The sequence below is a fragment of the Aplidium turbinatum genome, chromosome 17, assembly GCF_918807975.1.
Source record: "Aplidium turbinatum chromosome 17, kaAplTurb1.1, whole genome shotgun sequence".
In the NCBI taxonomy this organism is placed as follows: Eukaryota; Metazoa; Chordata; class Ascidiacea; order Aplousobranchia; family Polyclinidae; genus Aplidium; species Aplidium turbinatum.
The window spans coordinates 10,144,766-10,161,091 of NC_137488.1; the positions used below are offsets into that span (position 1 = coordinate 10,144,766).

Below are 16,326 nucleotides of genomic sequence, written 5' to 3' on the forward strand. Positions count from 1 at the left end.
GTTGTTAACAAGGGCAGATGTAGATTTTACTAAAAAGATACTTGACCATTAAAAAACATCGCAAAAAGCATTTATGATTAAAATATCAAATTAGCGTTAATTGCAGATAAATTTAGCTCAACACACAAAATTAAATTAAAAAATCTAGTAATTAAATTGATTAAACTTAACTCATTATTACACAAAAATCTCATTTTACGTCAATATAGGTTGATTCTACGTAAAAGAATGCACAAAACTACCTCACCCTTTTTCGTCGAAACCGTAAATATTATAACCGTCGTAGCCGAAACCCTTCGGCCCCAACACCTGACTGCCGTGGGGGGTTGAGTTGAGCGGGGAACGTCGACGCCCCTTTCTGTTAAATAAAATTTTATTGAAACGATAAACAGTAGATGGTCGTCGATGGCACCATAAGCACAAATCAGCCTTGTACCCAGACAACAAAACAACCGGTTTTTACACGTCTACAGACGTTGAATCAATGTAAAAAACGATTGATTTGCTGTCAGAGATATTAGATATTGCTTACCAAGCCAAACAAAGTCGTACAGTTAGAGGCCTATCGAAAGTAAATCCAAAGATTTTAAGATATAGACAACTGATCTCGGGGTTTAAAATCAGTTTATACAAAGTTGGTTTGTTCAATATTTCTGGTACACAGCTGTACATTCTTCTTACACTAAGTGTCGATTAGCAGACAAACAAAATTGGCGACCTGTCGACCCCTTCTTTGTTGAATCCATATTTGTCGAAACCGTCGGCGTCAAAACCGATTGACATCGATGCGTTACCGATTCGTCGGTAGCAGCACGCACCGACAGAACATCGTAGTTCACAGGCCTAAAAAAAAAAACATAAAGAAAAATTGATATTACTACTAAGCAATTTAAAAGTCTCTTCCAACTTAACTACATAATAATTGAACCATTCGTTCGTTGACAAAATTTAGAGCATTGTTTACAAATTAAAGTTTTACCTTCTGATTGGGAAAGTTATTCATGTTCCCCCCGCATCCAGAATAATCAAATTCCTCACAAGATCGAGTCACCTTGTTGTAAAACCATCGTATCATGCTCCCCTGTGGCGATAGCAAGACACATGTTAACCAAGAACCATATAAAGTAAAAGTAATTTAATTTTTGCTGACAGTTTAAAAATAAGGTATTCACTTTTCGTTTGGATTTTGATTCTATTTGGAAACGTTTACTTTTTCTTTGCAGAACATTCAGTAACTATTTAAATGCGAGAACCCAAATTGTCCTATCATAATTTGAGTAATAACTAATCACTCAATTTGTTTGCTGCATTTTAACAACCAAGTTAAATACATTTTAAACTGTAAAATATCATCAACCTCTAAAAAGTAAACAGCAAATAAAAAAGCAACTGCTATTTAGTTGAATTTTACATGTTAAGTTAACATTACAAGAAACCAGATTATAGAGGGTCTGTGCTGAGATTTGGGAAATTTTTCTATGATTTTACGATCTGGGATGGATTCGCCTTGGAGTACTCCTGCAAAAGCAAGGTCAGGATTGGTTCCTGTGTTCCAGCGTCCGGATAGAAAACTATCTGGTTCCCGAGGATTATATAAAAGGGAAAGATCGTTTTTGGAAGCCCATTCATTTAAAGTTTCACCATCAGTGTTGTTGTTGCAATAACCCCAATCAGTGTGACGGCAATTAAAATCCCCTGCATATATGCAGGGTGCAGGATATCAAGGATTGCCGGCTATACAGACCACCCCATGGTATGGAAGGCCTAATTTCCATCGATGACGACACCAGGCAGTGGCTAACCAATGGATGCCCTGACATATAGCGACAACACGAGAGAAGAAGAAGACAAGAAACCAGACATAGAAATACTGTACATGCCTGACATCGCCCAAACGCAGTTGGCAGCATACATGTGTCTGCGGCTTGTTGCTCGCACAGAAGACCCGAGAATCCGTTGTTGCACTGGCAGCGGAACCTCTCAGAGGCGGATGAGAAGCGGAAGGGAACACATGTGCCACCGTTGGCGCAGGGGTTGGAACGACAGGGATCTGTCAGAAAGGTAATGCGCTTATGTGGTTTTGAATGTAAAGATAGGCCAATAAACTGTTTCTTTTGGAATGTTTCTTGCTTTAAAACTTTGGTAAAGAGTTATTTTAGTTGTATACAGACAAGAATTATTTTCTGACATAACAAAGTTAATGTTCTCAAGTTGTCGCAGGGATTGCATGCTTACAAACAATATGTGTATAAGGTCAAGTTACAATAATTCAAATTTCAAGACGGCGAAAACACTCTTTTAGTTCTTTCTTCTGTCATGATTTAGTGTTAAGTGTTTCCAGTTGTTGCTAATTATCTTTTAAACATTCGGAAGCCTCAATAAGATCGCTACCTTCACAATTGACGCGTCTACTATCGAGGAAGAATTCAGCGGTGCATGAAGAGCCGCACATGTTGATGTGGCATCGGGCGGTCGGGTGAAGCGGGCATCGGGCGTTCTGGCACGGGTTAACGTAGCAAATGGCGGGATAATTGCCTTCCAAACACGGGCACCAAGACATCAATACATCAATGTCGAAACAGAACCTGAAAAATCAAAGTAATCGGCAAGGAAATAGTGTCATTTCAGAATAAGCAAACAAAAGTAAAATGTGAGAATCTGAACACAAGAAATAACTTAAGTACCGCTTTGAAAATGTCGAATCGAGTTCATTAGCCTCTGGCAGGTTTGGAAGTTGATTTGAGCGTGAAATCCAGTTTTGTTCAACAAATGTGAGAGGTTGTCTGGACAGGGGTTCGCACGTTCGCTGTAGAGAGCGAAGAAACGAGCGCGGTTGGATGGAGAGAGCGTTCCATAGCTGTCAGGGAAAGAAATTGCTGGTGAAAAACAGAATATGTCTCTCTTTTGATTTTGTGCAGTTGCTCAAAAATATAGATGAACACTCGAAAGGACCATTCTATACTGTACAGTGGAAAATGATTACGAAGTTTGAAACTTGCCTTTTCTTGGAAGTACAATGCATGCGGGCCGTTGAAGAAGTAATTGCAGTTGTATTCATCGTATCTTGAAGCCGAAAACCCGTATCTATCCAGTCCTGACACTGTCAAGCCTGTCAGTCATAACAGAAGAATTAAAGGGTGATGTTTTCACGTCGATATTAACGAAACTGAACGTAGAAAAGCCACAAACCATCTCTAGAGAAGCAGCAATCACTAAAACCAGTGTCGCTGTCGTAGAAACCTTCGTCGTCTAAACCTCCAGCTTTGGAAACGCCGTACACGTTGAAACCTCGCTTATCGTATCCTCTCCTGTCGGCCCCGTAACGATTGAAGCCATTCCGGTCGTAACCTAGACAAAAAATCAACTAAAAAAAATCAGCAAAAGTCATGCATTCTACTTGAGAAAAAGTGACACTGGCGATAACACACAAGTCATTTTTGTTGTACCGATTGTTCATTCACAGCTCACCGATATTATCGTAGCCATCTCTGTTGAAGCCGTTGCAGTAGCCGTATTTGTTGAAGTCTCGTCTGTCAAACCCAGCTCTGTTGTAGCCTTCAGCGCTGTAACCATCGTATGTGAATAGCAATCGAGGGTCGGCCCTACCACGCCGGTCTCTACCCAGTGCATTGTATCCGTCTCTGTCATAGCCACGTCTGTGAAAGCAAAAATATTCAAACTAAAGTTGCAAATAATAATTACTTTGTTTTCAAGAGTGCTTTCAAGAAGTTATTAGCGGCACCTAGTGGATGGAATAGCTCATAGACAACAACACTTCAACAGCTATTGAAACATTACTGCCAATCTCGGTAGCCGGCCCTGCGTCAGTGGTTCAAAACCTCTTCTACACGTATGTAAAACAGCCAGGAATAAGCTATTTAAAGCTTTGTCAGGCCGTGAATAAAGATTCAAAAACCATACCGACCTAATTCTAAATGACCGTTTGAAAGATGTCGCATAAAATACATCAATGCAATAGAAAAGCGTTTGACTTTCTTGTCATATTAAAAATTTCGACAATATAGTTATTGCACTGCAGTCAAAATAACAATAAATTATTCTCTTTGATTGGAAAATGCTAGCACGATAGCAAAACCGATTCTATAACGTACAGTATTGTAAACTTAAGCTTGAATTGGTGATAATGTAAGCATTCAAAGATGAACAAAAACCAGTTGTCTGATATCTTGTACCTGTTAAAACCTTCCCTGTTGAAGCCTTGCAGGTTGTAACCGTCTTCTCCGAACCGATGTGGTGATGTGTTTGAAATATTACACGGTTCCTCGTAACCCATGGACACGTATACACTACATGCTCCCATCCACAGCAAACCAGGCGGCATGCCGAACGGCTGTTTGTCACTCGAGGGCGGTAGCTGGTTTGAAAAAGGTGAACGTCAAATTTTAGTCACAACTGCTTAACATTTTTTGTTTGGTCAATGTACACGCTTCATTACTCTATGTGTCCAACTAAAAAAAGCCTTCACACGAATCTACGTCTTACGTCATTTTACGGATGCGCTTTCAGCAAATAAATCGGCAGTGTTGTGAACCACACAAGTTACTTACTTGAACGGAGGGATGTTTCTGTTGCCACTGAGCGAACAGATTGTCAATGTAAGCATGGATTGAGTAGAATAAAGGATCGTACGCACCGGAAGATGTCGCCATGTCCCCACCTGAACAACAGTCGGGAGTAGCACATCGTTTAACGTACAAACTATGTTATTTACTGCAAAACTTGCAATGCTGTGGTATCTTTGCACTCACCAACATAACTTCTCACGTGCGATGAAATGCTGAGTAAATTTGCGCCCAACTCTTCCACGGTTCTTGAAGACATCACCATGGCAACATCCACCATGTTTGGTATGGCAACGTTGGTGTTGAAATCTCGCACTAGGCACGGCTCCCATGTTGCTTTTGAAAAAGGAGTTATGGATTAATATATTGCGCTTCTATGATATTCTCATTAAGAGAAAAAAGTTGAGTTGTTGCAATCAAGAAAAAGCGGTGAAATTCAAGATAAAATAAGTCTAAATCAGCCTCTGGTAGTAGGAATGATATCGATATTTTACTTTAAAAAATACAGTAAGGTTTCGCAATCGAAGACCAAAATCATACAGGTTCACAGAAATAAATAAAACTAACTTGCTTTGCCGGCGGTGATAGTTCGGAAGGGATGATCTGGCACGCAACGTCCATTGCCACCGAAATAGTTGGGCTGCCATACAATGGACTCGTTGAAACGACCTAAACGTTATATTAGTCCCTGGTGAGAGGAATGACGAAGACATTGAAACTTTTACAATTCAGAATGAACAATATAAAACAAGAGCGAAAAATGTTATGGACAGAAAAAGAAAGCTTTGTTGAAAGTGAACACTTTTTTCAAGTTTCAACAAAATACCAGACGATTTTTCCTGGTAACTTTTGGTCAACTTGATCGACGTAAAATACCTTCAGGAGAGACAATGAACAGTGGATGGTGATGATAAAAAATGAACTCTTGAGCATGACACGGTTTTAAAAAAGACAGAGGCTGTTAAAACATAATGTTTTCATAAAAGTTGTTAGATTGGTAGTGTAAATATCTGTAAAAGTGTAGTGGAAATAGTGTAAAAGCCTGATTGAATGCATACGAACACACACCCAACAAGGGCAAACATAAATCACATTGATTAAAATTAAATTAAAATGAACAAAATGTGCATTGATCCGATGAGCCACTATCAAACCACTATCATCTAACTGTTTTAACATACCACTATCAAGAGTAAAATCATAGAATGGAATAGTGACTCGGCAATTGACTTTCTGCAATAGCAATTCCATGCGTCGCAAAAATGCTCGATTCCATAGTAGAAAATACTCGTTCGACTAAAATAAAATATAAGCTCGTCTTAAAAAGTGAAAAAGTGATTTCTTGACATAGTATAGGCATCCACCAATAGTCCAGTAGTGACTAGTCCATCACATTTGCGTTCTCGTCTATTTGCAAACTGTTGGAACTTCAGATTTCAACGACAAATTCATGAAGATTTAACAAACAATTAAAGTTTTCAGAAAAATGGTAAAACCAATCAACACATACTTGGCCAATTGGGGCTCGGTACATGTATTCGTCACGCATGGCATCCCAAGCGTTTCCACCAGTCGAATACTCCGTCATTTTGACGTCATGCACAGCATTCTGGAATGCCACCAACTCGTCTGGTGTCAGACGACGAATCTCTCTAGGAATGTAAGAAAACCATTTTGGATGAACATTGAACAAACATCCCTTAGGTAGGCCATCCTATATGTGGTCTATATTTTAAAGTTAAACATTCAATCCAATGGACATTGGACATGTTGTATTTGTAAGCTTGTGTCTTAGCCAAACAACATACAGTAGACAATAGTACCATGATTTAAAAGGTTAGCTATTTGGTTGAAAAAAAAAACGTCTTCACAACAAATACAGCAAAGTAAAGAAATACCCGGCTGGTAAAATCTATTCCGTTTACAATTATTTAAAAGATTTTGCTCGCTAGAATATAAAACAAGATCAAAGGATGTCAACATGTCGTTTTCAAAATATGTTGCTTTTTTAGAATTACACAGCCTTTTTTTACAAAATTACTTTCTGGTAGACGCTTCTGTGCACGGGCAATCCAGCACTCCACCATCCAGACACATACAATTCCGATTGCAACCAAGCTTCACCATGCTCCCTGGTCTGTACGGGATTCCACCAACCTTGAAGTCATAAGGAAAAATTAAAAAAGAACCTAATGCACATACCACTGCAAACATAAAATTCAATCGCAAGACAAGGTTGCCAGATGATTTTTATATTTCCAGCCCCATTTCCACAAAAAGTAGCCCAATTATTTACAAGTTGAAGTAAGTCCAAAAGCAACCCAAAATTTTAAATTTAACACAATAAATTAAAATAAAAAAACAAAGTTTTTTTTAGCTAGAAAGGGTTTTAAACATGGGTTTGAAAATTTAAAATTTTGAATTAGAAAAATTAGGTTTGAAATAAAACGAAATCAACGAGCAAAAAACACGATTTCTAAAGTTTTCCAGGGACTGCGAAACAAAACTAACCTATTTAAGCGGGAAAACCGCGGAACTAGAATCTTGCCTCAAACTAAACCTACAAAAAAAAATCTTTATAAGAAATGAGACTGTACATCGCATCGCATTGCAGAAAAACAACGTCACATGTGGTTAAAAAAGCAGAAAATCATCCTACCAAGCATTCATCCATCGTACTACAAGTGCCCCTTGAACATGCGATTCCTGGACGGAAACCAGTTACCTTAAAAATAACAAAAAAAGGTTTAAACTTGAGTAGGAAGACATCAGCTCAGTGGGTGAGTGGTTAGTACCTTCGGATCAGATTCTGGTAGGCCTGGGTTCGATTCCAGGTCGGGTCAGATGACAGACTTTATAAATGGCACCAGTTATGACATGTACTGGTGAAACCATGACTCATAATACCAAGATGTCAAATTTTCATCGTCTGGAGACGTTTCAACGTAAACATAAACAATTATAAGTAAACATATGAAACGGGCAACTTTTGCAAGCCGTGAATATTTTTATGAAGCTGTCGATGCATGATTCAAGTTGTTGCCGTTATGTACAAAGACAAAATAAACTAAGTATGATGAGGGAAAATACAAGACCTCGACGTCATTTCTTTCATTGTTTATTCTTTTGCATTGGCCGAGCGACTTGAACCTGCACATCGAAGTAGAACTTTCAGAAATCGATTGCAGACAGCAAGCTCCCACAATGCACCGCTGCCGGCATGCCTGCCGCGTGTCAAAATTATTGCTGTTGCCTCCGCAACCTACAAGAAAATCAAACAAAAATGGTTATTTTGATACAGACAACGTTGAAAACACGTAAATATTCAAATTCTTTATTTTTTAGAAATGTATAGTAAGAAACACCATTACCTGCATAGGAGAAAGGCTTGCATGTTTGAGTAAATTTGTCGTAATGCCATTTCTTTTCTGATCTAGACTGCCTTCCAGCGCAAGCCGTCCCTCTGTCGGGGAGGTACATGCAAATGTTGCATTGGAATTCGCAACGTTTGCCTCGATGAGTGGAAGGGCATCTAGAAAAAAGAAACTATTTCAGATAGCATATTGGTCAATTTTATATTGATTTAACGTATGTAGACGTCTCTGTAGACCAGGGGTTCACGCACCACTAAGGGATGCGAGACCTGTGCCTAGGCGGTGCGAGGATGCTGAATGTAAGAAGCAAAGTTGTTTTACCAAGTTTTAACAAAAATTTCGAACTGTAGGCGACTATTACTGTTCAGCCAATCCTAGGAGGGGTGCGAGAACTGGTTGGTAATTTCAAGGTGGTGCCGACAAGATAAAAGGTTAAGAACCGCTGCTGTAGACAGTGGCTTACATGGAGGGGCACTGGGTGATGGCTTTTCTTCTCTTCAAAGTTTCTCTTAAATCACTAAATTTTAAACAAATGATTTCGCTGCTTCTTCAACAGGAAAAACCTTCAAATCTCACCAGAAACAGATTAAACCATGGCCCAATAGTCGAAACTCATCCATGTGGGGCTAGCTGCACTTTATTGACTCGTACCAGAGCTGCCAGATTTGCTACGATATTGAGTCATTTGCCAAAGAGTTAACCATACAAAAATTAGATTTTTTTAACCTGGCCAAGTAAGGCCAATTTTCAAACTAAACCAAATGTGACCATTTATCAAATTGAACTATAAATGTCGGTTTTCGTTATTTTTTATTACCTCCAGGTTTCACCATGCGTAAGTGAGGTTTGATACTTTCAGAAGTGTGCTAGCGTGGCGCAAAATTAGATGAAAGTTGTTCCGTCGAAATTTCGCCTAGTTTCGCTATACCCTGTTTGCTATCAAATTAATAGTTTTCAGTGCAAGATAAAAAAAAAAAACAGTGCAAGATAAAAAAAAAGCAGTGTAAGATCAATCCGAAGTAACTTAGCTGCTTCAATTTCAAAACTTAGTATTGGTAATGTAGTATGGGTGTGGCAAATGATACTAAATAGACGTTTATTTATAAAAAAAAAAAATTCTAACCATAACTCTAAAGAACATTTTGCGTACACTACTGCTGTCTGCACACATTAAATCACTGTAAAAAGAACTAATTCTGCCTTCTGTTACGGGAATTTTCAAACATATTTTTGCTAAAAACAAGTTGACAGTTAGCCTTATGTTTCAAAAAACTCCCTAAAAACCAAGTATAATTTTCAGTGTTGCAAGCTACAGTATTTATTCCGTGACGTGTGGATGACTAACGCGCAAGTCGCATTCCCGTTGTTGTTTTGGCATTTTCCTCCATTCAAACAAGGATTAATCGAGCAAGCGTCGGTAAAAGAACAGTCCTCTCCATAAAAGCCATCCTGACAAGAGCATACAAACCCTACAAAGTGCAGAAAATACGAGTCTTTAAAAAAAAACATTAACGAAACATCTTATGGTTGAAACCACACAACATGGACATGAGAGAAACGTTATTTTCGATGCGGAAAAAGCAATTCTCGGTATGGTACCTTGTAAAAATGAAAAATAAAAAAACCAAGCAAGCATCCCATGGTAGAAATTTCAACGAAAACCAAAGACATTTGAACCCAAAGCGGTTATCTATCTACATTCTATAGCAACACAAACACAAAGCTTTAACTAAACGAGCAATAAAAATATTGATTGCTGTTTTATTATGGTAAAAAAGTCCGGCACCTACCATCATCTGCATTCATGCAAGTGCCACCGTTCATACATGGGTTTCGGTGACAGGCATTGGCCAAGTTGCAATCCTCTCCGTAGTGAGTGGGAGGGCAGGTGCATGTGTACCCCCCATCTTCGTTGGAAGAACATGCCCCTCCGTTCAAGCATGGGTTATCCCTGTGGAGAATTTCATTGACAAGAAAAAAGATAATAAAGAGATCACTGAATGTTCATTTTTCTTATTTAAGTTTAGTGAAAATCAAAAAAGGAGTTAGTTATTTGTTTAGTTAGTTAATATCGATTTTAACAGTATATTACGTACATAAAACTGACAAAACGATACAGGCCGGAAAAATGTTTAAAAAACCTGCACAATCAGCACAGAATAACAGCAAGATTTTATGGTATTGACATTGATTGTCTACAAAGATTGACATATTGTTTTTACGTTAAAATAATGAATCGAATTTAAAAGCAATTTAGTTGTACATGTTACCGGCAGGGGTGTGGATTTTCGCATCTTCTGCCAATGTGGGTCTGGGGACAGGTGCAAACGAACCCCCTCTCATCATTACGACATTGCCCCCTGTTTAAACATGGGTTTCTAAAGCAATAGTCCAGATGTTGGCATCTTTGTCCTCTATACTGCGATGGGCAGTCACAGGTGTACCGCCTACCTAAAACGTTTGTATTGCTGCTAAGATTTTTTTCTGTTATTCAAAAGTCAGTTCATTGTAAGCTGGCATTGATTTTCCATAAAAAAAAAATGCATAAAAACTACTAAACATAAAAATTTTGGTCGGTTGATTTTGAATCTTTATCCTCGGACTGACAGAGCCTTGGTTGGTTATTCCTGGGAGTTTTGCATACTTATGGGGGCTTTTGACGCACGGCCGGTTACTCAGATTGGCAGAGTGAAGTTTTCCGAATGTTGTTTCCGGGGAATTATTCCATTAAAAAGGTGCCGCTGAATGAAGAGCGTTGCTCAAGCGCATGCCCCGAGAGCCAAACCAGCGCCGCGTGATCTTGAGCCGAGTGCGTAACTACTGAGCGAATGGGCGGACTAACTCTAATCAGAATGATGAAAAGACGTTCTAATACATATAGAGTTATAATTAATTTACAAACTTTGGTTATAATTAACAAAATCTCATGTTACAGCAAAGGACGAAAAAGTAATTACGACCATCATTTCCAACGCATCAGTAAAAAAACTGCTCAGCTACCAACCTTGTACAGAGCATACACCTCCGTGCAGACACGGGCTTGAAGCACATAAATCAACGGTTTGGCATAAAGAACCAGTATAGCCATCGGGACAGTCACAAGTGAATGGTTGCTGAGATGAGTGAACAGTTTAATTATAACAAGTATTAAATGAGTCTTGAATATTTTCTTCGGGACAAAGTGATTACTAAAGAGACGTCAAACTACAAAACTAATCTAAGCAACTCATTTTGACGTTGATTCAATATTTAGCTGAGAACACGATTGCCTGGACAAGCTATTGTGACACCGCCTTTACAATTTGTGCAAAAACATAATGAATTGCTTTTGCAATGAGTGTCTGTCAAGTGCCACCCGCAAGTGCTACCGGTCAAGTGTGCAATTTTCATGGACTGAATCAACACAAGACACGTAATTTTGTAACTTTTGTCTTCGGAACGACGTTGTAATTTCTTTCTTTAACAACGTTACACACAAGCATGGTTTCCCGTCAAGTCACTTCTTGAGCACATCTTGAAAACCAACCTCAGAAAAGATTACTCTCAGCTGGTAAAAGTCGCCTTTTATACATCGTCTCAACGTCTGGCAACATTAAAACTATTAAAAATGATAAATATTTGTTCAATAAGCCTAATTTTTCCAATTGAGATAGCACTTGGCTGTTTTCAAGTGTGCAAGCTTAATTCTACTGACCTCCGAGCTGTAAACGTCGTTTCGGCAAGCTCCATTATTCAAGCATGGTTTGGCCCGACAGTAATTTGTTAATTCGCATCTATCTCCGTAGTACGGTCGTCTGCACCTGTTGTCAGAGATACTCGTAATTTCGTGAATGGCAATGTTGCATTTTGTCCAAGTCTCGACATTAATTTATGGCAGATCTAAGGCTTTCTTGCTGCTTACTTTTCTAAATGTCTTCATGGTCAGTGACCTTCATTCCGCTTTTGATTGATCGCATTTTGCTCTAACACGACGACTTCGTCAAAGTCAAAAGTCAAATTAAAGTCGGTTTTACGCATGACAGCATTGGATCAATGTCAGGATTGAAAAAGCTTGCTGTTTTACTTGAAGAGTCACCATGGGCATTGGGCAAGCTACATTAGTAAAATGTGCACCGGTCGTGTGAAAACCGCAAAAAAGGTTTCTAGTTGCAGATCAAATGTCTTCTGCTAAGTGCAAATCAAAACAAATCTCACCTAAATCTTACAAGTTAATGTCATAATACTTTTCGTTAATTTACTTATTAAGGGAACATAAACAGACGTAGTACAGACGTCAGTAAATACATTTCTGCACACATTGCTGCGGCCAACTTACTCTTTGTTATTGAATCTCAGACCAAAACGTATTGAAGTGTAAATGAGACAGAACGGGCACTTTCAGGTTTGAGCTTACAACTTTCTCTAGGAATGTCGATCAGAAATTGCGGCATTCACAAGACGGGTGGCCTGTCGTCTGACCCACCGCAAAAGTTGTACTTCGTTATAACGTCGCTGGACGTTAAAACAGCAGAATAAGGGCAACTTTTACTGGTCGCGGAAGAGATAAATGAGCACAAAATAGAACACCAGTATTTTTTATCGGTTTAGATAAAAAAAAGTGCAATTACAATGAAATAAACTTTTTGTACCTGCACTCAAAGCCACCATTTTCGGAAATACATCTTCCACCGTTCAGGCAGGAAACGCCAGTGCACATATCTCTATACTCGCACAATGCGCCTGAGAATGATAAAAACATACAAAGCACTTCACTAACTTCAAATAAGTTTTAATTTACGTCCCTAGAGTAATCAACAGGCGCTAGCGTTTCAATTCGATAAAACAAGTCTGTAATTAAAAGTTACGAATTGACATTTTGTTTGAAGGTTTTGTAGTATAGTGTGTATCATGAGTAAAAGCTGAATAGAAAAACTTTTTTGCCTTGATTCAACGTCTGCAGACGTTGAACCGAAGGATGGGCTATGTAGACTGAATATATAAAGAGTATGAAAGCAACAGATATGGCAATTTTCCAAATGATGTATGAAAAAACCTGAAGAATAAAATTAGAAATAAAAGCATCAGAGAAATGATTAAAGAGAAAAAATATCCGTAAATGCCTGCGCGACCACCGCCTGCGTTAGAATAATTGTGTAGAAAGAATGACTGATGACAAAGCTGTAGTTGTAGCAAAAAAGATCTGCTATGCCGAGAGAAAGAAGATTTGCAGGTTAAAGAAGACATGGTCAGAGTTTGTGAAAAACACAAGAACAAGAGAACCAAAGGAGATCAACTCCAACACTCGCAAACCACAGGGAAAACTGATGGATACCTACAAGAAAGGACAAAGGTGATAACGATTACCAAGCTGCGATTAATAAATGAAACATGTTTTGATTTAACAAAAAATGCATCAAAGAAAAGCAGAAATGCCATCGTTGTACCGTTGTAGCCAGGCAAGCACAAGCATTCAAATCTGTTCTGGTCATTTGTTACGCACGTCGCTCCATTCATACAAGGCTCAGCAAAGCATCTGTCCATGTTTTCGCACCGGTCTCCCATGTAGCCATCCGTACACTGGCATTCAAATCCCTGCCATGTGTACATTGTTGTTATGTGTTGTGGTTGTTCAAACAACGTTATAAAGACAGATGGTAGGTTTCGATTAGTTATTTTGATTGTCGGAATGTCGGGCGTCAATAAAGTAATTAATTGCCACATCCCAGCTGATAAAATAAATCTGTTTACATTGATTCAACGGCAAAAGGACGAGTTTTACGACTGTCGTTTAAGACGACGGCTAAAAAGAGCAGATTGTTTGAGTATAGAATCTTTACAAATATAAATGACCAAAACTGGCACGGAAACTACATTTTACAACTTCACGGCATTAGCTGGAGAACTCGAAAAAACTGCTGCATGAATAGCAAACTTATCACAACTTAATTTTATTTATACACATCCAATCTCAAATCTAAAACAGCTAAATAACATTATTCCCCATAAGCAAACTCTCACCTCAGTAGTGGAGACACATAGCGCTCCGTTACGGCATGGTCCTGAAGAACAGTGGTCGATTTCCTCGCAATTTCGACCCATAAAACCGTATGCACAATCACAAGTGTATTGTGGTTTATCGCCACCCAACAAGACAGAGCACCGCCCTTCGTTCTTGCAGGGTGATGGCTCGCACAAGCTTTCGAACTCTGTTACGTCACGTTCGCAGTTATTGCCTTCGAATCCGCGACGACATCTGCAGCTGTAACCCTGAATAAAATTTCTGTTTCGAGTCACTGACACCATGTATGTGATCTTTGTATGTATGTGAATCACTAAACAAAAAACTTGTTAATTTTATGCATAAAACTGCTTAGAAAAGAACGACATGAAAACTTTGTTATAAATTTTCTAAATAATAGGCGTCAGCAGTTTACCTGGCCACTTTGTGAACCCAAGTTCAAGCACTTCCCACCATTCAAACAGGGCGAATCATGACACCAATCTCTTGTTTCACATCGATCCCCGAGAAATCCTGGCTGGCAACGACATTGGAAACTCTAGAAAGCAGAAACAGTTCACATAAGTACAATCAATAACCATACGAAAAAGTCGATTGCGGCACTTGGAGGTGAATCCGGCCACCCTCGGTAAAGGGGCATCACCGAATTAAAACTGGACTACTACTACATACAGCAGTTTCCGACGTCGTAACACCAGATTTATCTTGGTTTTTGAAATGGTTTATTAAATGAATTGTTTAAATTTTCGAGGCTTTTAAACTTGAAGGATAACTCAAGTTACCCGATCGTCTTGCGTGCATTCTCCACCATTCAAACAGGGTGAATCATGGCACCAATCTCTTGTCTCGCATCGGTCCCCAATGTACCCTGGCTGGCAACGACATTGGTAACTCTAATGAAGAAAATATAGAAAAGAAAATCGTTATTTTGTGATTGAATTGCCATTGGGTTGAAAGTGTATATCTGACAGTTGACAAAATAAATTAAAGTACATTGCCTGAAAATTTAAAACAGATGGTGACTTTCTGTACAATTTTTATCCTATGTTTGTTTAGCCAGTTGCAGGGAGTTGCAATTACCCGTCTAGCATTTGAACATATTCCGCCATTCAAGCATGGTGAGTCATTGCACCAGTCTCTCCGCTCGCATCGATTACCGAAAAATCCTGGCAGGCAGCGACATTCATAGCTCTACATATATTAAATGCATTAAACTGCATCCAAGGAGAGGCACTTTTTTGTGTTAACCGCGCACAATGATCTTTTTTAAATAAACGTGTTGTATAAATGGTAACACTGCAAAGTAAAACGTGAGAAAACTATTGCATACCAAATGACGAGGCCTGAAATAGACAGCGCAGTTTTAAAAAGGTTATTAAAAACGGCATTAGTCATCTTCAGCCAAAGTAATCCGATCATCAGCCGATCCACGATTCAAACTTTAAAGCTGAGCTAAACAAGACAACGCTATAAGATCTTCCCTACTCTGCCAACACTCCGGCAATCACCGCCATTCAAACAAGGAGAATTGAAACAGCGATCTCTTCTTTCACATCGATCCCCCATAAATCCCGGTTGACAACGGCAATTGTAACTCTGTTGACAGAAACAGAAATGCCGATTTATTCTACGTCATGTTAACGTCGGCGGACGTAGCTTTGTTGAAATACCAGCTCCATTGCTGGAGTAGACAGCTCCAAGATAGCCAAATCCGTCATTTTACATTGATTCGACGTCTGCAGACGTTGAATCAATGTAAAAATAATGGGTTTTGCAGTCTTGGGCTTAAGTGTCTGCATAAACAAAGGTAACAAGCAGGGTGATCTGCACTGCAGTGCAGTATTTGTCATTGATTAAATCACTTAGACATTTAAGTAATCATTTTTTTCAGCGGAAACAAAGTAGCCAATTTAGAAAAAATGTAGACAAAGAAATCAACATTATCCGATGTAACGTCAACACAAATAACACGCACCCAAACTAGCAAAACATTTTTGTTGTGGGGGGCCAAAGGTAAAAAATGAATCCGATCCACGTATTATTGACATATACACAACATTACACAAGGTTTTGCTGCTTCCTGCGATTGTGGGAACCTGATGAGACACCAATCAATTGACAAATCGTTATTTCAACAACTTTGTGTTATTGGAACCCGTACGCTTTGATGTACTCTTGCTTATATATAACATATGCAACTCAGTTTGCTCCTGAAGAAAGCGATTTCAAATGAGCAATTACTTTCTAAACTCGTCATTTCGAAATAACGAGAAAAACAGAATTGTTTTGATGTTTTTGGATTTCTAAATCAATAACGACAGAAACCCAGGAATATAATGGTCATCGCATTCAACATCTAGTGGTAACCTAC

At 38.8% G+C, this 16,326-nt stretch overlaps 1 protein-coding gene across 1 annotated transcript in view; it reads right to left on the reverse strand.

The window, feature by feature from the left end:
- Positions 1–16,326, reverse strand: part of LOC145786575 (uncharacterized) — a 58,119-nt gene that overhangs the window by 32,643 nt on the left and 9,150 nt on the right. The window contains exons 11-38 of the mRNA XM_082598257.1: positions 14,738–14,848; positions 13,955–14,203; positions 13,381–13,528; positions 12,586–12,676; positions 11,652–11,757; positions 10,962–11,070; positions 10,228–10,408; positions 9,748–9,908; positions 9,303–9,426; positions 7,955–8,115; positions 7,679–7,845; positions 7,243–7,308; positions 6,625–6,740; positions 6,094–6,235; positions 5,765–5,879; positions 5,160–5,252; positions 4,770–4,919; positions 4,569–4,678; positions 4,194–4,375; positions 3,469–3,656; positions 3,190–3,348; positions 3,000–3,109; positions 2,685–2,857; positions 2,392–2,585; positions 1,872–2,050; positions 980–1,081; positions 719–843; positions 248–358 (exon numbers count right to left, since the gene is read on the reverse strand). Coding sequence (XP_082454383.1) covers positions 248–358; positions 719–843; positions 980–1,081; positions 1,872–2,050; positions 2,392–2,585; positions 2,685–2,857; positions 3,000–3,109; positions 3,190–3,348; positions 3,469–3,656; positions 4,194–4,375; positions 4,569–4,678; positions 4,770–4,919; positions 5,160–5,252; positions 5,765–5,879; positions 6,094–6,235; positions 6,625–6,740; positions 7,243–7,308; positions 7,679–7,845; positions 7,955–8,115; positions 9,303–9,426; positions 9,748–9,908; positions 10,228–10,408; positions 10,962–11,070; positions 11,652–11,757; positions 12,586–12,676; positions 13,381–13,528; positions 13,955–14,203; positions 14,738–14,848 — 3,923 coding nt within the window. The remainder of the gene's footprint in view (positions 1–247; positions 359–718; positions 844–979; positions 1,082–1,871; positions 2,051–2,391; positions 2,586–2,684; positions 2,858–2,999; positions 3,110–3,189; positions 3,349–3,468; positions 3,657–4,193; positions 4,376–4,568; positions 4,679–4,769; positions 4,920–5,159; positions 5,253–5,764; positions 5,880–6,093; positions 6,236–6,624; positions 6,741–7,242; positions 7,309–7,678; positions 7,846–7,954; positions 8,116–9,302; positions 9,427–9,747; positions 9,909–10,227; positions 10,409–10,961; positions 11,071–11,651; positions 11,758–12,585; positions 12,677–13,380; positions 13,529–13,954; positions 14,204–14,737; positions 14,849–16,326) is intronic.